General features: G+C 38.5%; 2 protein-coding genes across 2 annotated transcripts; both read right to left on the bottom strand.

Annotated features, from left to right (window-relative positions):
* On the bottom strand, window positions 1-11,444 carry vps37ba (VPS37B subunit of ESCRT-I a). The gene is made up of 4 exons (XM_087797721.1): window positions 11,259-11,444; window positions 7,665-7,836; window positions 3,122-3,204; window positions 1-2,164 (listed from the first exon to the last, which is right to left on the bottom strand). Exons 1-4 carry the CDS (start codon window positions 11,361-11,363, stop codon window positions 1,673-1,675), a joined length of 852 nt encoding a protein of 283 aa, XP_087653847.1. The 5' UTR covers window positions 11,364-11,444; the 3' UTR covers window positions 1-1,672.
* A 2,440-nt stretch (window positions 11,445-13,884) lies between these two features.
* Window positions 13,885-21,050, bottom strand: abcb9 (ATP binding cassette subfamily B member 9). Its single transcript, XM_087797707.1, has 11 exons — window positions 19,807-21,050; window positions 19,477-19,591; window positions 18,418-18,548; window positions 18,133-18,338; window positions 17,860-18,057; window positions 16,583-16,711; window positions 16,324-16,512; window positions 15,757-15,930; window positions 15,469-15,628; window positions 14,719-14,855; window positions 13,885-14,636 (listed from the first exon to the last, which is right to left on the bottom strand). Exons 1-11 carry the CDS (start codon window positions 20,429-20,431, stop codon window positions 14,316-14,318), a joined length of 2,385 nt encoding a protein of 794 aa, XP_087653833.1. The 5' UTR covers window positions 20,432-21,050; the 3' UTR covers window positions 13,885-14,315.
* Window positions 21,051-21,137: the final 87 nt, after the last annotated feature.

The raw sequence follows: 21,137 nt of genomic DNA, 5'->3' as shown, positions 1-21,137 counted from the left end.
TTTAATAGAAAAAATTTAGATTTATTGAACTTGAAAATAACATACAATTCCACTTTAACATTCATAAGTAAATAACCTACATGACACTGAAAATATCACCAACCACATATAAAACCATTGATACTCAAAAAGTAGCTCAAGAGCTGAAATAAAAGATAAAGGAGTGATTTTGAGACTAGATACAAAGAGCAAAGAGCTTTAGAGATGCTGGTCTACCAAGTTGTTGGTGCTTCAGCCTCTTTGTTTCTCCTGGCAACAACACAGTCCTCTCTGTAATATGGTCTGCTGCTTTGCCATGGGGGCGATTGAAGATATGACTCAAGTCCTGTTTCAGACAACTGAGAAAATAACACACACAAAACAAGAAAGAAAAAAAGACTCAAGGCAAGGCTCATCCTAACACAGAGAACAGAACAGAAACAAGCCCCAGTGGGCAATAGCCTGAGGGATGTCTCTTGTTTCTGGCACATGGTCAATAGCTCTGTGTTCCAGTTCTCTGTCGGGGCAAAAGAGCCTTTAAGTCAGGCTTTTTGGACAATGAAATTGGCTTTAGGAAGGGAGAAATTCTTAGATGGGATCTACTTTCTACAGCTTTTAAGGAAAGAAGGAGAAGTCAATGCAACACTTTCAACTTCCTGTCTAAAGTGTAGGCACTCGTGGCTCTTCAACAGTGCAGACGACAGTAGGGGAGAAAGAAAGATGAAAGAACCCCCAAAAGTGCTTCCCTTCACAGTCAGCTTGAAGAATCAGCCCTATGCAGAGAATTGATACTTGAACAGATATTGTTTTTGAACAGATTATGTTTCACAAATATATGAATTAAAAGATCCTAACAACCAGGACATTTGAAACCTTTGGTGCTCACCCTGTCAACAACCTAAAAGAACGACATGTTGGAGAACAGTTTTAGTCCTAACGAAGGAAGGAGTGCTTGTGTTACATCTGTTTTAAAACACTACCGTATGGCTATACAATAATCCTTCATGTAGACTTGGAATCTAGCCATTTCAGCCTAGATGCCTCCTTAACACCACTGTTGCCAATCAATAGTCAAGTCTGGAATCTCTTAGATCCACATTGCAAAGGTCTCTTAATAAAGTGTTAATCAATGTTAGCTATATTAACATATCAATTTATTAATATTAAACAAACAGAATATTAAATTAACTGTACCTTGTGAATTGTTATTTAGCTAAATAAAACCATCACAGCATAGTTGCAGTTTGGCCTGAATATATTCTCATGGAAACTGCACAGTAGTACTGGTCTCTCTTGGCTTGCATATACATGAACAGGAATATTAGGAGGTCTCTGCACCCGTCATTTTCTTTGAGTCCTGTAAAAGCTGCAGCTTTGAGGAACAAGGCCCCAAGAAGGAGCTTTGAATTAGACAGTAGACAGACAGCTGAAATATTACACACACTGGCTTAGTGACTCTGGAGAATTCGAGCCGGAGTCTAGTCTCTCCTCTTTTTTTTCTTCTGACAGGAGTATTGATGGGAGTGTGTGATGCGAGCGCATGTCCGGAATTGATTGGAAATGTGCTGGAGTAGCCCAGTCAGAAGTCAGCCTTCCAATGTAGATTTCGAAGAAGGCAAACGCTAGTAAATAGAAGTTCTGAGATGCAGCAGTGAAACTTCCAGGACTCCACTTACTTTTCCAGTGTGTGTAATTACTGCATAATGAAGCCAGGCTGAGGAGCCAGACGAGGGGCTGGTCTTTGTGGCAGAGCAGGTGGGTACTGAGACAGGAAGTGGTTTGGGTATCCTGATGCAACATTGGGGAAGGGTTGGCCAGTCCTAGGAGGAATAGGTGGGTATGGGGATGCAGAGTAAAAGAGAGCAGGCTGAGAGTTGGCAGTGGGAGCTGAATTTAGCACAGGGGGTGGCTGAGAAGGAGGAACTAGGGGTTTCCTCCTGGGTTGTGCCAGTGGAGAGGAGCCGTTTCCATCCATGAGGGATGAGGAGGGCATTGCGGAAGTCGACACATCCTGAGACCGCGAACTTGACACGGATGCATGTGGAAGCCTCTGGCCCTTCATGACCATCTCCTGAAGCTTCTCAATCTTCACTCTTCTCAAGTGGGCGAGCTTCCTCTTGCTTAGGTAGCTGTCAATGAAGGTGTCCAGGGTCATGTCACCATCCAGGAAGGAGTCGGCCATATTCTGTTGAGCATAGAACACGTTGATAAAAGAGTCTTTGGCTTTGTATTCTAACTGAGGGACAACGATGATGGAATTCTTAGAACTGCTGCCTCACAGCAAGAAGGTTAAGGCAAGTTAAAATCTAGCTTCATACACTTGTGTTTGACGGGGATTCTGGTTATTTTTTAAGTAATTTGTCTGTACACCCAGTGCTCCCATGGCTGTCCAATAATTGCTATTTTTTACAGATTTTAAATGAAGCACCTCATACTATAATCAAGCTAATCTACAGATTTTTGACAGGTAAATGGCCTCCAGGAGGCGCTCAGGGAGGATAGGATCAATAGTTTGATCTTTTGAAAAGTCCGTTTCAGCATCATGCACATGCCCTCATGATGGAAAATATAAAGAGAAATACATTATGAGGGTTTTGAGTTTTGAGCCATCTGGCTTTTGAAGAAATAGTGATGCTGCACCTAAACTTGGCATCAATTAATTGATCGAACGTTATAGGTAGCAGTTCAAAGGACTGACATGATGCAAAAAGAGGACAATCCAACCCGTTCTGTTCAGAAGAAGCATCACACATGCTTGTCCAGTTCAAATACATGACTCTGACTTTTATTTATTAATTTATGTATTTATTGTACCAGGACTTACCTTGTTGAAATATTTCTAGACCAATTGAAGGCTTTTTGAGAAATACTGAATTCTGCCCACTCTTCTATAAACAATTATTTAGGTAATATAAAGCAAATAGGGTTTTTATTTTTTTGTTACCAAATCCTACTTGGTAATGTAAAAAATCCTTCACTCAGTCAGTTTTAAAGATTTTTACAAAAAGTAGCACTAGCTAGTTAGGGAGCATGAAGAGTTCCAAATATGTGCATATCCCCCCTAAAACAGATGACACCAATACCTAGCAAACATGAAAAGAGCAGTCTGTATAACTGAATCAAAATCAGATATGATGCTTACCTCTGTCTCTTCCTCAATTTTAGCACCCTCGGCCTGCAGAAGAGCAAGCAGCGTGTCAAGGGACGTGTTTCCTGACTTGTGATCTGTAAAAAAACAACAAGAAATTCAATTTTTATCAGCTTTTAAAAAGTTTAAATGATGTGTCCATTCACATAAATAATAATAAAATGAGTTACAGAAACGTTTGCTGACTGAAAGAAACAATAAGATAGTTTTGTCTTTGTTTTAGTATAGAGCAGGTTTTATTTTAGCTTAAAATTTCTCTCCTCTGGTCCTGAACCGTGTGCGAGGAACCATCAGTAGATTCTGATCCACAGACCTCAGAGCCCGAGCTGGGGTGTAAGGCTGGATCAGATCAGTGATGTAAGGAGGAGCTTGAACATGAATAGGTCTGAAAGTAAGAACCAGAATTTTAAAGTTGATCCTGAAAGAAACTGGAAGCCAGTGAAGAGTTTTAAGGACCGGAGAGATGTGAGTTCTTCTACTAGAGCGGGTCAGAATTCTCACTGCAGAGTTCTGAATCAACTGCAGGCGAGACAGCTCCTTCTTGTTAAGACATGAATTCTTGATTCTTAATGTCACCATTTACTGCATCGAAGAACCTTGTCGTCTGTGAGCATCTCCTTTCCCCTAAAAACAGTTCCTTGATATAACCCTACTCTCACCTTAGATACATCTGTCAGTCCCAAATTTAAGATTTCCTCTCTTGTGAATTGCTGCCATCACAACAGACAGTTATAACTAAACAATTCGGGCCATGTAATGTGATATGATAGTAGTGGCCTTTTGACTGACAAGTCCAAACACAGATACGCCTCTTTGTTCCCAGCTAGTGATTCTCACTGACTTCACCCTATTCTTCACAACTGAACTGAAAACATTTATTAAATAAACAATTTCACTGCAACAGTTAAGAAAAATTATTGTACTCCTTGACGCAAAGTTAAATCCCGTAAAAACAATATCACAATATTTACAGCTTTAAACAAGTACAACTCAATACCATTAATACATTAAGATAAGATTTTTAAACAATAATACAGCTAAGTTAAAAAAAAAAACAGCTCATTATAAGAAGTTGTACATTAACCCTTTACATTTAAATGTCAGTGATAGCAGGGTCTACTGTTTGGGCAGGGGTGCTCACACTTCTTTTTTTGGGATGGATTTTTCAGTTATATTGTTTAGAAGCATTATAAAATACCCATGATAAAAATGATTCTAACCTATACAACTTAGAGTAAGAAGTTGTACATAATTTTTTCACATAAAAAATACAATAAATATTTTATTGGTCAGAGACCATCTTGTACTTTTCGCCTAAAGTCCTTTCTTAAGATACCCATTTATCGAAATTGTTAAGTAACTACCACTCAAAAGTCAAGTGATTAAAAAAAAAAAAAAAGTGTTAGAATCTAACATTGAAACAACAGCGAAGGTTTCAGCAGGTTGTAGAAGACACACATTTCTATTGCCCAGTGTCAGTTACATCACAAAAGTAAAGTTCCTTTTATTGACATCAGTTTCCTCTAACTACTAGGTGCACAATTGAAAATTCAGTAACAACAACAACAACATGAACTGAAAAGAGGCGTGCTCAATTATTCTTTTTTTTTTAGTTCAGACGTAGTTCAGATTAGGTTACCTCAAACGGTTTATCAGTGTTTTCCTGCATTTCTGTGAAATCAGAACATACTAAACTGCCATCCAAGCAGTGGAAAACAACAATTTTTAAAGCCCTTTTACAAAAACAATACTCATAATGTTTCCGTGTGAGAGCGAGAGTCTTGAAATAACTCTTCGATGATTTGGAAACTTTACAATTCAACCCACTTACAAACCAACCAACCATCAAAAAAGTCTCCCTGAGGCCTGTGGTAGTGTGTAGTGGTGGTAGTGTTACCTCAAAACTTCCTCTGAAAATTATTTGTCAATTAGGGTCACATTAGTGAAATGCTAATGGTTCACATAAGAAACAAGTAAACATGGTTTATGTTGAATTATGTTTCATCTGGGTCAAAGGATGCTCTTAGCATCGATGTCCTTCTCCAGCTGCTCAACAGTAAATCCATAACTAGGGCGGTGAGTGTTTGGAAGGCGAGGGGGCGGGGGACACCGGGTAACCTACATTTGACAAAAGCCACCCATTTCTGAAACAGGCAAAACTGGAGGCTGCTGCCTAAAAGAGTCACTTTGGACTACGCATCTTAACGGAATAGCTTAAAAATAGAATGACTAAAAAAAATACTTTGTGTATATATTTAGATTTATCACTATGGCATGATGTATCAACACGGATGGATGGACATGGATATGGACAAAATGTCCTATCTCAATATTGATGCAATACGATACTGTACCATATGTTTATTTGTTTTACTGAGAACGTACAACTCGCTGTCAGTAATAAATAAATATATATATATATATATATATATATATATATATATATATATATATATATATATATATATATAAATAAAAAGGCATTTAGTCAGTATATGTATATTATACTTATTAACAAGTTGGACTAGTGAAACAACGGTACCAAAGGAAATTCCTAGTCTGTGTATACACATATGGAACTTTGCAACTGCTTCAGTTTACATGCAGGATGAGGGGGATATCGAGCATTATTGGTTTTGCGATATCAATATCTTAAATTTAAACATCTAGATAGAGACATGATAGCTATATATCATTCAGCCCTTGTTTAAAGTGTGCCATAAAGTATCAACTTAGAGCTAATTAAAATACTTTATAAATTATAAGAATATACAAAGCTGTTATGAATGACAGATGATGAGAATTTACAAAAATAATTCAAAAATGATAAACAAAAAAGTTATTATTTCATATAATATAAGAAGTTATTAAAGCTTATTTAATGTTTGTATGTAAACAGACCAATTAAAATGATAACATTTTAACTGAGAAACCTGCATTACACAGGTCATACTGTAGAGAGAGAGATTATATGCCCCACAGCAGATAAAGCAAATAGGAACTTCCATCAGTGCACTGCCGAAGTGAATGGCTGGTATTTTTAGTTAAGCATGTTGCCCAGCAACGTCTGCGTCAACAAGTGTCATAAGAATCGTCACTGTGTAACTCACAAACTGAGACACTAAAGGTGTGTCACTGAGTCAAGAGTGCGTTCAATCAACAGTTCCAAGGTTTCGGCAATAAAGATGTGCTAACATTTAAAAGTCTAAAAACGACTCCAGCTCAAAGAATAACACATGCTCTAATGGCACACTTGAAAACTGGACGAGCAGGTTCCCGAAAGAACGCACATTTAAATCAAATAGAGTGTAAAAAAAACACATTATGTAACAGGTGCAGTATCTAGCAACAGCAAGCATGAAAATACCCTATAGACATAATTTGAATTAATTAACCAGTCGGACTTCAAACACCAATGAGATGGAACATCAGAAAAGAGACATTTTAATAAGACAGTGTTTAATACACTGGTGAGTAATCACTTTTTCTCAGGGTCCACATTTTGTACAGTGACTTTGGTTAGGGGCCATCAAGCAAAAATTACAAACGCAAAGGACAAAAGTCTAAAAGTATTTAGAGACTAGTAATGAATAGTAGAAATAAACACAAAATAAATAAATAAAATACATTTTTAGTTTCTACATAATCTTCAACCTCATAAGAGCAACATAAACACAATCAAGGGGATTTTAATGATGTCAACCTGGACTCTACTCTACCTACTTTACACCAGGCAGTGGATTTTCCCAACAGGAAAAACAGGACTATTGACCTTCTTTATTCCAACTTGAAGGATGCGTACAGAGCCAAAACAGAGACAGACTGTGACCACTAGGACAATCAGGAAGTGGACACCAGCTGTGGAGGAAGCCATCAGAGACTGCTTTGACACCACAGTCGCTGCTGAAGTCTCATGGTGAGGACATTGAGGGTTCAACTTTGTTGCCCTTACTAAGACTCTCCGCTGTTATAATAATAAACGTGGGTAACTAAGAAGGTGGCCAAGAGGAGTATCAACAGGTTGATCAGGAGGGCTGGCCCTGCGGTTAGCATGAAGCTGGACTCACTGGTAGATGCTACAGGTCTTTTGGTTTTGGTTGCTCAATCCATCTCGATCAATCCATCTCCATCTATCCATCTCAATATCAATCTCTCCATCTCGATCAATCTATCTCGAACTCCATCTAGATCTATCTCGATTTATTCATCTATCCATCTTCATCTATCTTAATCTATCCATCTCGATAAGGGATGCCAACAATTAATGTATAATCGACTAATTAATTTATTGCAATAAAGATTATCAATTAATCAATTAATGAATTATAAACAATTTGCATCCCTAATCTCGATCTATCCATCTTGATCTCGATCTATCTCTACCTCGATCGTTCCATGTATCTCGATCAATTGATCTCAATCTATCTATCCCGATCCATCCATCCATCCATCAATTTCAGGTAATTTTATGTACACCTGCTATAACTACCTACTCTATTATGTGATCTGCACATCTGACACAAAATATGTGCTTTACCGAGGGTGGACTTGCGAAGCTGAAAAGCCTCCAAGTTCTCTTGAAGACAGCGATAACGTTTGGTGAGCTGTTCCTTCTTGTGCTCCAATCTGGGCTGAAGATCCAGATTCTCATTTGCCAGGGTTCTGTTGTTAGCCAAAGTGGTGTCCTTGCTTTGCTGGACTTCCTGCATCTATAACCAAAAATACAATATTAGTAACATCTCCTGCATCGTGGTGCTTTAAGGACAGGCACCCATAAAACAGTGTACATTTTAGTGAAGACACACAAAACCAGACTATTGGTGCAAAGAGTACAAATTAAAAAAGAGAAAATACTTTGGAGTATATATTTGTATACATCTACAACAAATAACAATGATCAAAGCAATAGTTTTCAAGCTGTTAATCAAATATTAGACAACTGACCCAAATTTGTCCCAAAATCCTAGGTTTGTCAAGTGTAGATAATTACCTATTGCATACACCATGTTAAAAGCAAAGATAAACAATGTCAGTTACATAGAAAAGTACCTAAGACACAAATAGAGCTTCCAAACAAAAGTATATGACCAACCTTGAACATCGAATACATATCTAGTGTTATAATGATGATTTAAAACCTCTGCAGGCAAATACCAAAATACATACCAAGATTGTTCTATAAATAAAACGTCTTCTGATGAAAAGCTGCTTTGTAGAGAATGATTGTGGAACATTGCACAGCCATCCTGAGGTGACCTGAGAGTGAGAACTAATTCACTCATACATTAAGACATTCTAAATAGAAGCAGTAACAACTACGTTGTTCTGTCGGAGTAAGTCATGCTTTTTTGTGCACTGGAGGTTTGTTGTTGAGGGAAAATTATGAAATGCTTAAATGTAATTTGGGAAGACTTAGTATGGACTGTTGTGAGATCCAAGTTACAAAAATAAGCATGCCGATCCTCATTGGACCGATAATTAGAAATGTCCTCTAATCACAATGTAATTAATGGTAGTAATTTAAAACAAAAATATGTTTTTGTCTTTTATTGACATGGATTTGGAACACATTCATGTTCCAAATGTCTTGGCTAAAAATCATGTTACACAGCATTTAAACTTCTCTCGCACATTGTTGCAAAAGCTGAGTGCACTTTGAGACAATATTGTTTAGTGTATGCACATTTAAATGTGATAACAGACAGTGACTACAGCTCACAAAGGATAAAAGGTGTAACATGTAATTAATAGTATTGAGTCAATTTTCTTTAAATTACATTGGTTTTCAACAAGTGCATTATTGGGTCTGCAAGAGCGCTGTGGTAAAATAGTCACCTGTCTAGGGTACCTTTTTTGACATGATTAATAGATGATTTATTGTGATTGCCATCACTGTTACCATATCGGACCAGAAAAACACTGTCACCATAAATGAATGACCAAGGGCAGAAGCCCCATATCTAGCATGACCTGCGCTTATATAGCGTTTGATGATTAACAGCCGGTTGTTGAAGCGTTTGGTGTCTTGTTAATAAATCACAAGTTACAAGACTCAGGTGTTAAAGGTCAGCAAATTTCCTTCATTAAGAGTAGACTATTAAGACAAGACTAGTTAATTCATTGCTGCATATAAACCACTGGAGGCTTAAAGAGAGCATGATTAAGCATTTTAACGTCTAACTATTACCAACTCCTGTGATGGTAAACAATATTAGGTTTTGTATGTTTTGGTTTACTGCACTTTCCTCTCAAAGTGAGTTTTGAACAAGGTTTTTATTTTCATTTTTTATTTAAAAGGTTGTTGTAGGAATACCTTTTCTGTCCCGTCATGCATGTGTATTGTATGTAATATAGTTTTCTCAAAAAATTAATCATTAACCAACACTGTTCTGTGCTAAATGTGAATATTTAAAACCTAATAATGAATAACATTGGACACTATCCAGAACTTCTTCATCCATTCAGGCAACACAATTAGAACATGATGAGTCTTCATGTTTTGCTTCTAAAATTGTGGGATGAAAAGAAAAATACACCAAGAACATTTCCTTTAAACATCCCAATTTACATGGAGAGATAGCATAGATTGTGTGGTTGTGTAAATACTTTTTAAGCAGCTGATCTAAACTATTCACTTGCAAACTTGTGCTTACTGCTAATAGTATAATAATACCACAACATTTACAAAAGTTTAATGTTTTACTTGGTGAAAAGGCAATTGTTGCTTGTTGCTCTGGAAAAACAGGGAACTTTTAAAATTAATTTTGCTTCCTGGTATATCAGCATATTACTTATAATCAGTAATGTGGCATTTGTGATGCATTAAGTAAGTAGGAGTAAAAGGATTTCCGTCTTCAGCAAGTCCTGTCTCTACTATACCTAAACTGTGTTCAAAGGTAGTTACTCTCAACGGTCTCACATTTCAATTCATGTTGTATGACAACATGTGCCATTGTTCCCACGTTGTAACGTCAAGGGGATTTCCCACGGTAGCACACTTAGTTGAGGCATGTCTCTACTTGATTGACTAGTCAACATATTCTGAGTCATTGTTGTCCCTTTCCAACATTTACCTGCGTGACTTTAATTCAATGGAAACAGTCCAGTCACATGCAGAGAGGGGGAAACAAAACATGACAGTCTATGATGTTATCTTGGATTACACCGACCAGGTCAGACTTCAGTTGCCATGACGACCAACAAACCCACAACAATGTAGTTATGTTCCTTATAATTCAAACACAACAATATTTTACCAAAATAACAACAAATTCAGGCAGATAAATTAAAAATTAGAGATTAGAGCTGTAAATGGAAGTTTTGGAAGGAAGCGCAGATCTGTGAATAATCACCAGCAAAAATCCTGTGGAAAAGTCCCTCTAATCTGTCAGCAGTCCTCTCGGTTCCAAACTGTCTGCAGTGAAACTCAGTTGAGGAGGTGTTGTGTGTTATCTCTGCTTGGGTGAAGCTCATCTACACTTATGAATCATAACAACAGAATCATAAATAATAAAATAGATAAAACTGGTAAATCCACCATCTGTATCTGACAACCACTTCAATATCAGCTGTTCTGTTTTGGAAGAATCGAAAACAAGTTTGAATGATATTATATCCAATAATATACAGGGACACATATCTATGAGTGAGTTAAACCATGATAACGATAACAAGTTTCGTTTCCTCCCCATCATGGTTTCTGTTCTGGGAAGTGCTATAGAATTGCCTTTACTCTAATGGAGTTTGGCCTGACAACTTGTCCCAATTTAAGGACCAAAGACAAACCTTAAAACAAATATTTTCCCCCCCAAGAGTGACACATCAAAAAAAATGAAAAATGTAAAGTTGTCATACGTGTGTAATTACCTGAATACATTAGCTAAATGTTTGTACGGAGTGATACTTAATACCACATCAAACAAAATACCCTTTAACAAAAACATTCCTTCTTAACAGCCAGAAAACGAGCAACAAACACTTCTCTATTTCAGCAGAGAGGTTATTTATTTTATATTTTTTTAAGCTACGTTTTCAGTTACAGTGCAGTAGTTTCTTAGGTAAGCACAACAAAGGCTTGAAAAAACAGTGACCGAAAAAGGAGCCAGCAGCTAGCTGTAGAGCTTTGCCATACCTCGTCCATTTCCTGGACCATTTTCGTCAGTTTTTCATCGTCTTCCAATATTTCGTTGAGCTGTGTCATCGTGTAAGCGCCAAACGTGTTTGAAAAACTGGTCATTTCGAAGCCGTGTTGTGTTTGTGTCCGAGCGCTGTGTTACTTTTCGCTTCGATGTGTGACAGCTGACTGAGGCTGCACTAGCGGAAGTAGCGAGGATACAGGCCCGATGGTGCGTTCATGGACCGTAGGGGAACATTGAAGTTTTATTTTACTTGAATTGATTGACTTGTTCATTTGTTCGACGATAACCCTAACCCATTAAAAAATGTAATTCCCACGTCATTATTGTAAATATTTCTAGAAAATAAAGCTAAATGAGAAATTTTAATTCTAAAAGCCTAAATATCTTTGCGTCTATAAAAGTAAACGTGTGCGTCAATGGAAGTAAACGTGAGCCTTCAGACTTTAAATGTGATTGTATAAAACTGATTATTTGTATTTTTACAACATTCCAATGAATGTGAAAAAAAGGTATTCCTTTCATGTATCCACACAAAATAAAGATAGCAACTCCATAAACGATCACAGCAGAGTGGGTGTGGTCGGAAGAAACGAGAGTTCATCTCCAGAAAAACAAGCGTTTTCAGTGGACGGGGCTTAATTACATTTTTTTTAATGTAAATATTTCAATTAAGTGACTTTGGATTTTTACGCAAACGAACAAAGTAAACAATATGAATGTTAAAGCAGATGAAGGATGATCTGGTCCTCCTCTTAAATACAGAAGCATCTTGAGTAGTTGTAGTTAAATATTGTATACAAGGTGATTGATTTAGGTGTCCACGGTGCAGAGCGGGGACCCATTACAGCCCTTGATCAGATTCTATAAGGCCCGTGGTCTCCAGTATATACTGTATTGATTCAACCAGAGAATGTAAAATTTCTGTAAAAGGTGTAAAAAGCTGGAGAAAATTTCTTTGAGTGCTGGGTTGTTGGAAATATATTTAGGTTAACACTGGAATAAAGCATTCCCACATGGCCTAAGTGGGGCTCTTTTCTTCTCTTCCAGCAAAGTAAGTAAGTAAAGGTTATTTTTAAAGCATGGCTTTAACAATCAAAAACAATGCACAGTTAAAATATTTACTTTAAAAGATGAAGACACAAAAGACAAACACAGGAGTCCCAGAAAATCAGGAAGAAGCCTGCACAAATAAGAATGTCTTGAGATGTTTCTTGAAGGAGTCAGTAGATCCATCAAACGCAGAGGGAGAGGAAGATCGTTCCAAAGCTTAGGAGCAACAGCCTGGTGTGCGGAACCATTAGTAGATTCTGATCAAAAGACCTCAGAGCCCGAGCTGGGGTGTAAAGGCTGGAAAATAGGCTTGACAAAAAAAAAAAAAATCAATTTGTATATTTCAAATATTATTTAATAGTAAATGATTACCTACAATCTAATTTTAGAATCTTACATGATATATCTTTATATAAATGTATCTCCAATCTAAGAGCACCACCTACCTAGCACCTCTCCTCTTCACCATCTACACTACAGACTTCTGCTACAACTCAGAGCTGTGTCTCGTCCAGAAGTATGCTGAAGACACTGCCATTGTTGGATGCATCAGGGACAACAGCGAAGATGAGTACAGGAGTCTGATACGTGACTTTGTGGACTGGAGTGAGAGGAACCACTTGCAGCTGAAAACCTCAAAGACCAAGGAGCTGGTCTTGGACTTCGGGAGGTCCAGGACAAAGCCACGTCCAGTGTCCATCAGAGGCGACGAGGTGGAGATAGTTGACAACTATAAGTACCTCGGTGTGTGGATGGACAGTAAACTGGACTGGTCCTGCAACACAGACCATGTATATAAGAAGGTTCAGAGTAGACTGTACTTTCTGAGGAGGCTTCGATCATTTAACATCTGCAAGAAGCTCCTCTGCATGTTCTACCAGTCTGTGGTGGCCAGTGTCCTGTTCTATGCTGTGGTGTGTTGGGGTGGAAATGTGTCCAAGAGGAGTGTCAACAGGTTGGACAGGTTGATCAGGAGGGCTGGCTCTGTGGTTGGAATGAAGCTGGACTCACTGGTGACAGTTGCTGAGAGGAGATCATTGGACAAACTACTGTTCATCATGGATGATGACAGTCATCCTCTCAGCACTGTCATCAGTGAGCAGAGAAGCAGAATGAGTGCACGAATGCTCCTACCCAGGTGCAAAACAAATAGACTTAAGGACTCATTCATTCCTCGGGCTATTAAATTGTACAATTCTGAGTTCGGGGGCAGGAGTGGAGTGAGAGTATCTGAATGTTCTGTTCTATGTTAGTCTTTGTATGCTTTGTCTTTGTTGTTTTTCTTTGACCTATGTTCTTTGTCTTTATCTTTAGACTTAGATTGTGTCATCTTGTTCTTTCTCTTTATGTTCTTCTTCTTATTTTATTTTTTATTTATTATTTATGACAAATTGCTGGCTATTGGAAAAAAACTATTTCCTGAGGGATCCTGAGGGATCAATAAAGATCCCTCAGGATCCTGAGGGAAACTTTATTGATCCTGAGGGATCAATAAAGTTTTACCTTACCTTACCTTACAGTATGTAAAAAAAAAGAAATGCATGCAAAAACGGAAAGTCATTACTCAGATTTCCACCTTGTTTATTTGTGTGAAATAACAGAATGTACTTTATGTTCATGCTCTGGATACATCCTCATTGAATCTGGGATACTTTTTTACATTTAGTTAGCAAGTTAAGTTCAAGAAGAAACCGTTTAAATAGTATACATTTGAAATAAATAGTAATCTCTGTTAATAAGAGAATTTGGGTTGTGGCATTTGTCTAAAGGACCTAGTGTTAAAGTGAAAACAACATCTTCTTAAAACAACAATTTACATAAAAAAAGTATAATGTGTACAAAAAACAAGAGGTTTTTCTGTTTGACAAGAGATGCACCAGTTCCCTGCACTGGAGGATTCAGCAGAGCTTATTGCAAATATGGTTTAACAATTACATTCATTTTTATCAGTAACGATCCTAGTGTTGTATCCAGAGATTTAATTTAATAACAAACTACTATCAGTAACGAGTGTTACATTCTGTGCCACTGCCGCCACTGCTGCTGCTACTGCTGCTTGTCCGACGTCTTCTCTCTGGTTTCCATGACAGCCGATCTGGTGGGTTCAGGACCTCCTCTCCAGTCTTGATGCCCAGAATCTGCCTCTGCACCAGCTTATAGTAAAGGCCCTCACTGGCCATCAGCTGACTGTGTGATCCCTGCTCAGCTACTGTACCCTTGTTGATCACGATGATGTTGTTGGCTTTCTCCACTGTGCTCAGCCGATGTGCAATCACCAAGACTGTCTGCTCCTGCATGATGTTGTTGAGAGCTTCTTGAACCTTCGCAACAGACGGAATGTTAAGAAAAAGCTCTACATCTTTATCTAGAAACTGTTTTTGGTAAGAGTGACTTTAAACTTACTAGGTGTTCACTTTCAACATCCAGGGCACTGGTCGCCTCATCCAGGATCAGAACTTGAGGTTTACGAACCAGAGCTCTTGCAATGGCAACTCTTTGTTTCTGGCCACCAGACAACTGTGCGCCCTTTTCTCCCACACCTGTCAACCAGCGAGTTATTATTACTAAAGTAAAGATTTCACATTAGAACACCATTCCAATTGCTTTAAATGAACACCAATATAAACAATTGTATTTCATGCCAAAAGAAACATTGTAGCAAAAATTCAGTTATGAGTATAAACACAAGAAAAACACATGTAATTTAACTAAATGAATGTAACTGATATACGTTATCATATGGCAGGGGACAAACTATGCCAGGGAGAGAAAAAACTCCAGTTTAATGTGTGTTGTAGCTTGGAGAAGGTTTACAATTAGCTTTCTTACAGAAAATCTTAAAAATCTGTAGTACAAAAAATATTTATGAAAGTATATCAGTGTCATCACAATATTGAATTGGTTAAATTTAACACCTAACGTTCCAACATAAGAAAGGTATTGACATGTTTTTTTTAAGCATTTAAGGTAAGGTAAAAGGTAAAACTTTATTGATCCCTCAGGAGGTCTCCTTTGGGAAATTGTTTTTTTACAATAGCCATAATTTCATGTTAAACATTTAAAAAACACATTTTTTTTTTAATAATTGCACTGGACTGTGAAATAATTTGGGTCCATGTATGATTTGGTAAAAGTGTTTCATGCATTAATTACTTGTGTCGTAGGCCTTTGGTAGGTCGCTGATAAATTCATTAGCATTAGCTTTGGTGGCTGCCTGAACAACGGTTTCCCTGGGAACATCGGTCAGACCATAAGCGATATTCTCCTCCACTGAGCGAGCAAACAACACTGGCTCCTGACCCACAAGAGCAATCTGCAAGATAGAAAAAGCCCAATATTACAGACTTCACTCCATAAACCCCAACAATTATTTCATGAAATCAATGCAATAGTATCATTTTGCCACAAAGGTCTGGAACAAAAACTTTGATGTAAATGGACCTTTGAGTGGAGGTAATCATGTTGCAGGAGGTGGACTGGTCTCCCGTCTAGAAGCACTTGACCTTGCTGAGGTAGGTAGAAGTTCTCCAACAGACTCACACAGGAGCTTTTCCCACTGCCTGAAGGTCCAACTAGTGCAGTCACCTCCCCCGGCCGCAAAGTGAAGGAAATTCCCTAAAATAAAACAAAATCATGAGTGGAAATTGGCTTTTTGAGAACACATTCATACCTAAAGGTAAATACAGTATATAAAAAATGTTGCAATTAAACTGTCCCTAGTTCGAATTCAACTGAGGGTAATAAAAAGAATGTCACCTAGTGAACGAATGTGTGCAAAGCAGATAGTACCAACGACCCTTGTCAAAATTGAGTTTTCATGACAGTAAGGGAAATATAGTAATAATACCTCAGAACATCGATTATATAAATAAAATGAGATGTTGCCTATATTTTCATCCACTAATAATTTGTATCTATTTGCATTCATTATTATCATTATTAATACTATTAGCATTATAATAATCATAATAGTATTATTATCATCAGTTAAAAAGTGCGACAACCAACCTGAAGGATATTGGTATCAGGGCGGGTAGGGTATGCAAAGGTGACATCTTGAAACTCCACCACACCAGTACAGATCTGTGGCACCTCAGTTCCATCCGTCAGGTGTTTGGGTTTCCTGTCCAGGTACTCGAAGACCTTCTCAGCAGCTCCAACCCCCTGCATGAGCCCCGTGTAGACTGATGCAATACTCTGTCAGAAACATAACCCAAAAATCATTCTAATGGTGATGCAGAAAATCACAGAGGTGGGTGGAAAATACCTCTAAACATTCTCCCATGTCCAGCATGTAGATAAAGAAGGCGATCAAATCACCACCACTCATTTGACCTGTGAGGACCAGGTGACCCCCGTAATAGAGTACGGCGACCTCTAGCGCCAGTTCAGAGACCTGCAGGATTTATAGGTTAAAAATTAAAAAACACAAGAAATGCAGACTTTGTCAATCTGCTTATTTATACATATACTGTGACATTTGTAGTATTCATCAATACTATAGTAGTAATAGTATTCATCAAAATCCATATTTTGGTTAAAAAAAGGATCACATTTCTTCTCCCAAAAAGACACCAAAAACGTCACATCTTGCTTGTGTTATTGCACATGTAGGAGATTTACCCTGAGACACCGAGTGTTTCTGCTACGAAAAACAGGAAACTAGACACTCATTTATAAGAAAAATTCTCTATTTCCGGGGCTCCAACACAAGAGGGACTTTACTGACGGTATGGAGGTAAGTAGGTAAGTAAGTAAGTAATATTTATTTATATAGCGCTTTTCGAGACCAGGGTCACAAAGCGCTTAAACAATCAAAACAATACTCAAAAAAGTACATACTTTAAAGATCAAGATAATACTGAGAACAACACAGGAGTTTGAGAAATTCAAGGAAAAGCCTGAACAAATAGAAACGTCTTCAGATGTTTCTTAAAGGAGTCAGTAGACTCCATCAATTGCAAAGAGAGAGGAAGATCGTTCCAAAGCTTAGGAGCAACAGCCTGAAAAGATTTCTCTCCTCTGGTCCTGAGCCGTGTACGTGGAACCATAAGTAGATTCTGATCCACAGACCTCAGAGCCCGAGCTGGGGTGTAAGGCTGGATCAGATCAGTGATGTAAGGAGGAGCCTGACCATGAATAGCTCTGAAAGTAAGAACCAGAATTTTAAAGTTGATCCTGAAAGAAACTGGAAGCCAGTGAAGAGTTTTAAGGACCGGAGAGATGTGAGTTCTTCTACTTGAGCGGGTCAGAATTCTCGCTGCAGAGTTCTGAATCAACTGCAGGTGTTTGGATTTCTGGAACGGATAGCTTTCTCCCATCAAATTCCCCCAGACCTTAGTCTTAATGCGGAACAGAGTGAGTAAAAATTAATTTCGAAATTTTGGGTTAAATATCCCTTTGAGAATGAAGTACAGAAGGTTAGAGTGGCTGCATCCCAGGCATTAGATATGTAGGGTCTAATTTATCAATAAATACTCCAAAATTAGCCCTTTCTTGCTCATCATATATGTAAAAACAGTATTGTCAAGTTGTGACACTCACAGTACTAGACCACATGTAGCAGGCGTAGGCCAGGGCTTGCTTCTTATTGAGCTTGAACATCACTAAGAGTTTGGAGTGATAAGACTCCCCTTCCCCACACTCATTAGCAAAGCTTCGCACGGTCCGGATCGATGAAATGGTTTCCTCTGCCACTTTGTTGGCCTCCGCCAAGGTTGTCTGCACCTCTTTGGTCAGTTTCTGGAAAGACCCAACACATTTTTATCACAGAGACACATTTGACATGTATATATAATGCTAGAGAAATGAGCTTACCTTGTAGTAATCACCATAATATTTTGAACAAACAGCTATAAAAGGAAACCCCATGATAGTCCCCAATGTGAGCTTCCAGGAGATCACAAACATGAGGATGAAGAATCCCACTCCCTTGATGATGCTTCGTAAGAAGACGTTAATGTTCTGGGAGATGAGATCGCTCACCTGGGTGGTGTCGGCAGATAGACGAGACAGGATGTCTCCTTCACAAAATAATACCATTCAAACGTTAGACTCTCTCTTAGAAAAAGTCCATACCTGGTGGTCAGTGGTTCTTCTTACCTGTGTGGTTCTCGTCAAAAAAAGCTACTTCCTGCCTCATCAGAGTTTTGAAAAGATTGCTTCTCAAACGTAGATTTAGTCTGGCAAACATCAGAGTGAAGACTCCACCACGTACACCCATTGCAAGAGAGCTGAGGAGAGACAAAAATCATTTTGGAGGGAGCATTGAACCTGTGCCAAGGAAATAATGTATGTTGATTCATGGTTTTTCTGTGATTATTGTATTACAGCTACAGCAGTAAAGAAGCACAGAGGGACAAGCTACCTCTTTTTTTTTTCTTTTGAAAATGAAGTGATGATAAGGAGAGGTTTATGTTGCTATATGCAGCCTTTTAAAAATATATCATCCAAACTCTCCACAATAAACATAACTAAATCTTCACATACCATTTCACCTCAGATCATGTGCTTGGAGCAACTAATTTGTTTGATTGATGGAAGGGTTTATGAACTAAGATATAGTCAATGCAAGCTTCACAAAATTAAATGGAATCTAACCGTTTTGTTCACCTAATGATATTGTTAGCTTACAAGAATTTTCACTAGGGTTAAAATAACCAGTTTATGTTTTGAAGCACCTGTAGCATTTATTGACATGCATTCTTCTAACTAGAATTCCACCTCTCCTCTATTGGTGGTATTGACTTTAATTCACTGTAACTTTAAGTCACTTTTCGGAAACTATACACAGCCGGTCTCCTCGCCTTGAATTGTTTATTGAATGTATTTTTGGTCTGTCTGGCTTAAGACGTATTTTACACACATTTTTCTCCTATAACAAACATAGAGATACACATTTGAAAACAAGTCTTTAACACGTAACTGAGCTGCTACTTTTTTAATTCATGTGCCGCACTTTTGACAATTAAACATCTCGCACGACCAATTAACTTTTGTCTTATGTACATAATCATTTTTTTTAAAACAATTTATGATAGCAGATAAGCTCAATTGGGAACTAAATGTATCACTCATTGGCATATAAAGGTAAAATATAGTTGGGTTCAGTATTCCCTGGATTATGTGGAAATCAATTGGGTATTACTTTTGGATGCTCACCTGGCTAAAGCAAGTAGTGATAGTGTCATCAGTGGTTTAGTAAATTTCTCCATGCTTTTTTGAACCACAATGCCGTCCATTGCTTTACCAAAGTAGAAGGGAATGAAAGCTTCACCTAAAAGGGGGATGAAAACATGTAATGCAATGCAAAGAAGAAACATGCAGAGTTGAAACAGATCAATGGCAAAAAAAATTAGAACAGATAAGTAATAATTGTTAAAATGAATGTAATTACAAATACAATGTATGTATGCACATTATAATATCAACTTTTTTGTATCAACACTTTCTAACAAGCAGCTAAAACAGGATGAAATAAAGAATACATACATACAGCGGAGATGATGAGGAAGAGCACGGCAACTGACAACACTCCAGAGTCTTTGCTACAGTAGCCAAGAAGGCGCCACAGAGTTGCCCCAGAGCCGGTCTGGTCCTCCTTCTCCCTAGACGTTTCCTCATCTCCAGCTGTTTCCAGCAGCTTCTCTGTGTCATCTGAACCTCTATGTTCACTAGTGTCACTTGTTGAGATCGCGTCCTTCCCCAAATATGTCCAGAGCACAATGACAACCAGGGATGAAGCACAGGACCAACACACCAGGCCCTGTAACCAAGGTTGGCGGGACAAGGGTTCCAACTCTGATAGAATAAGCATTTTGGTCAAGGTGAAGGTGGTGATGGAGAGGCAGATGAGGAGAACAGGGGTGGTCAAGAGAGCAACCCTGGGAGGGCCATCTGTCCTATTCCAGGAGACTCCGACAGAGGCCCCCACCAGGAGACACGCTCTGGCGAGCACAGTCGCCCAAACATCTAGTGTGCACTGTAGGACACTGTAGTCGAGGACTTCCTTTTTAAAAACGTCCAGGATGAATCCATGTGTGTACAGGACGGTGGTGACGACAACATCCAGGAGGACGAACAACACTGACAGACTCACGTACACGCGGATGCCCATTGAGATATGTTAAAGTGCGCAGTAACACAGCGAACAGGTAGAAAAGGTACAGTACAAGCTGCTCGAAGGTGACACAGAGAAAAACTAGTGGAGCTAATCCTAACAAGTCTCTTTTAATTTGGAGGAAGCTTCTTCCGGTATTATTTACGTTTGACAAAAAAAACTCACAACAAGCTCCGCAAAAGCCCGACAAACAGGATTATGTGCTATTTATTCCAAGTTATTTACTAGAAGGCCTGACACACAAAACTACTTAGATGTTCCCTCCAGCTAGCTGCGTTAGCCGTTAGCACAGCAGACAGACCTGAAGTTCGTCCGCTCGCTCGTGTCACTTGACTCGGCACATGAAGTCCTGTCGCTCATATCATACATAGTGGGATGTGAACCTGAAGGTGAACGTTGTTCCAAACAAGTCAGACTCAGCCTCATGAACTTCCACACACTGACAAGTGCGCCGGCAACATAGATCGTCTACGATGAGGAGGATGGGCCTAAAAGTCTTCGTGCGACACAGAAAACAGTCGATCCAGACACAAAAGCGTGTTAAACCGAAAATATATAATTCAGGATAATATTATAATAACAAACAACATAGAGTTTAACCAAAGGATTACGTCAGAGTGTTGCGTGAACTATGAGACAAAACCGCCGGTGTGGTGGCTCTGTATTTTTTATAGACTTTTTGTTGTTGCCTAGTGACGTTAGT

The sequence above is a fragment of the Callionymus lyra genome, chromosome 1 (genome assembly GCF_982586985.1).
Source record: "Callionymus lyra chromosome 1, fCalLyr1.hap1.1, whole genome shotgun sequence".
Lineage (NCBI taxonomy): Eukaryota > Metazoa > Chordata > Actinopteri > Syngnathiformes > Callionymidae > Callionymus > Callionymus lyra.
This window is presented reverse-complemented; position numbering and strand designations above follow the sequence as displayed.

What these genes read in the sequence shown, in the direction of transcription:
- vps37ba (XM_087797721.1), bottom strand. Translation starts at nt 11,363, where the DNA reads ATGACCAGTTTTTCAAACACGTTTGGCGCTTACACGATGACACAGCTC. An exon ending in TGGTCCAGGAAATGGACGAG is followed by an intron (nt 7,837 to 11,258) that starts GTATGGCAAAGC and finishes TTTTGGTTATAG; the next exon opens with ATGCAGGAAGTCCAGCAAAG. An exon ending in GCTTCGCAAGTCCACCCTCG is followed by an intron (nt 3,205 to 7,664) that starts GTAAAGCACATA and finishes GTTTTTTTACAG; the next exon opens with ATCACAAGTCAGGAAACACG.
- abcb9 (XM_087797707.1), bottom strand. Translation starts at nt 20,431, where the DNA reads ATGGGCATCCGCGTGTACGTGAGTCTGTCAGTGTTGTTCGTCCTCCTG. An exon ending in CCTCATCATCTCCGCTGTAT is followed by an intron (nt 19,592 to 19,806) that starts GTATGTATTCTT and finishes TCCCCCTTTTAG; the next exon opens with GTGAAGCTTTCATTCCCTTC. An exon ending in GCTACATGTGGTCTAGTACT is followed by an intron (nt 16,712 to 17,859) that starts GTGAGTGTCACA and finishes TAAATCCTGCAG; the next exon opens with GTCTCTGAACTGGCGCTAGA.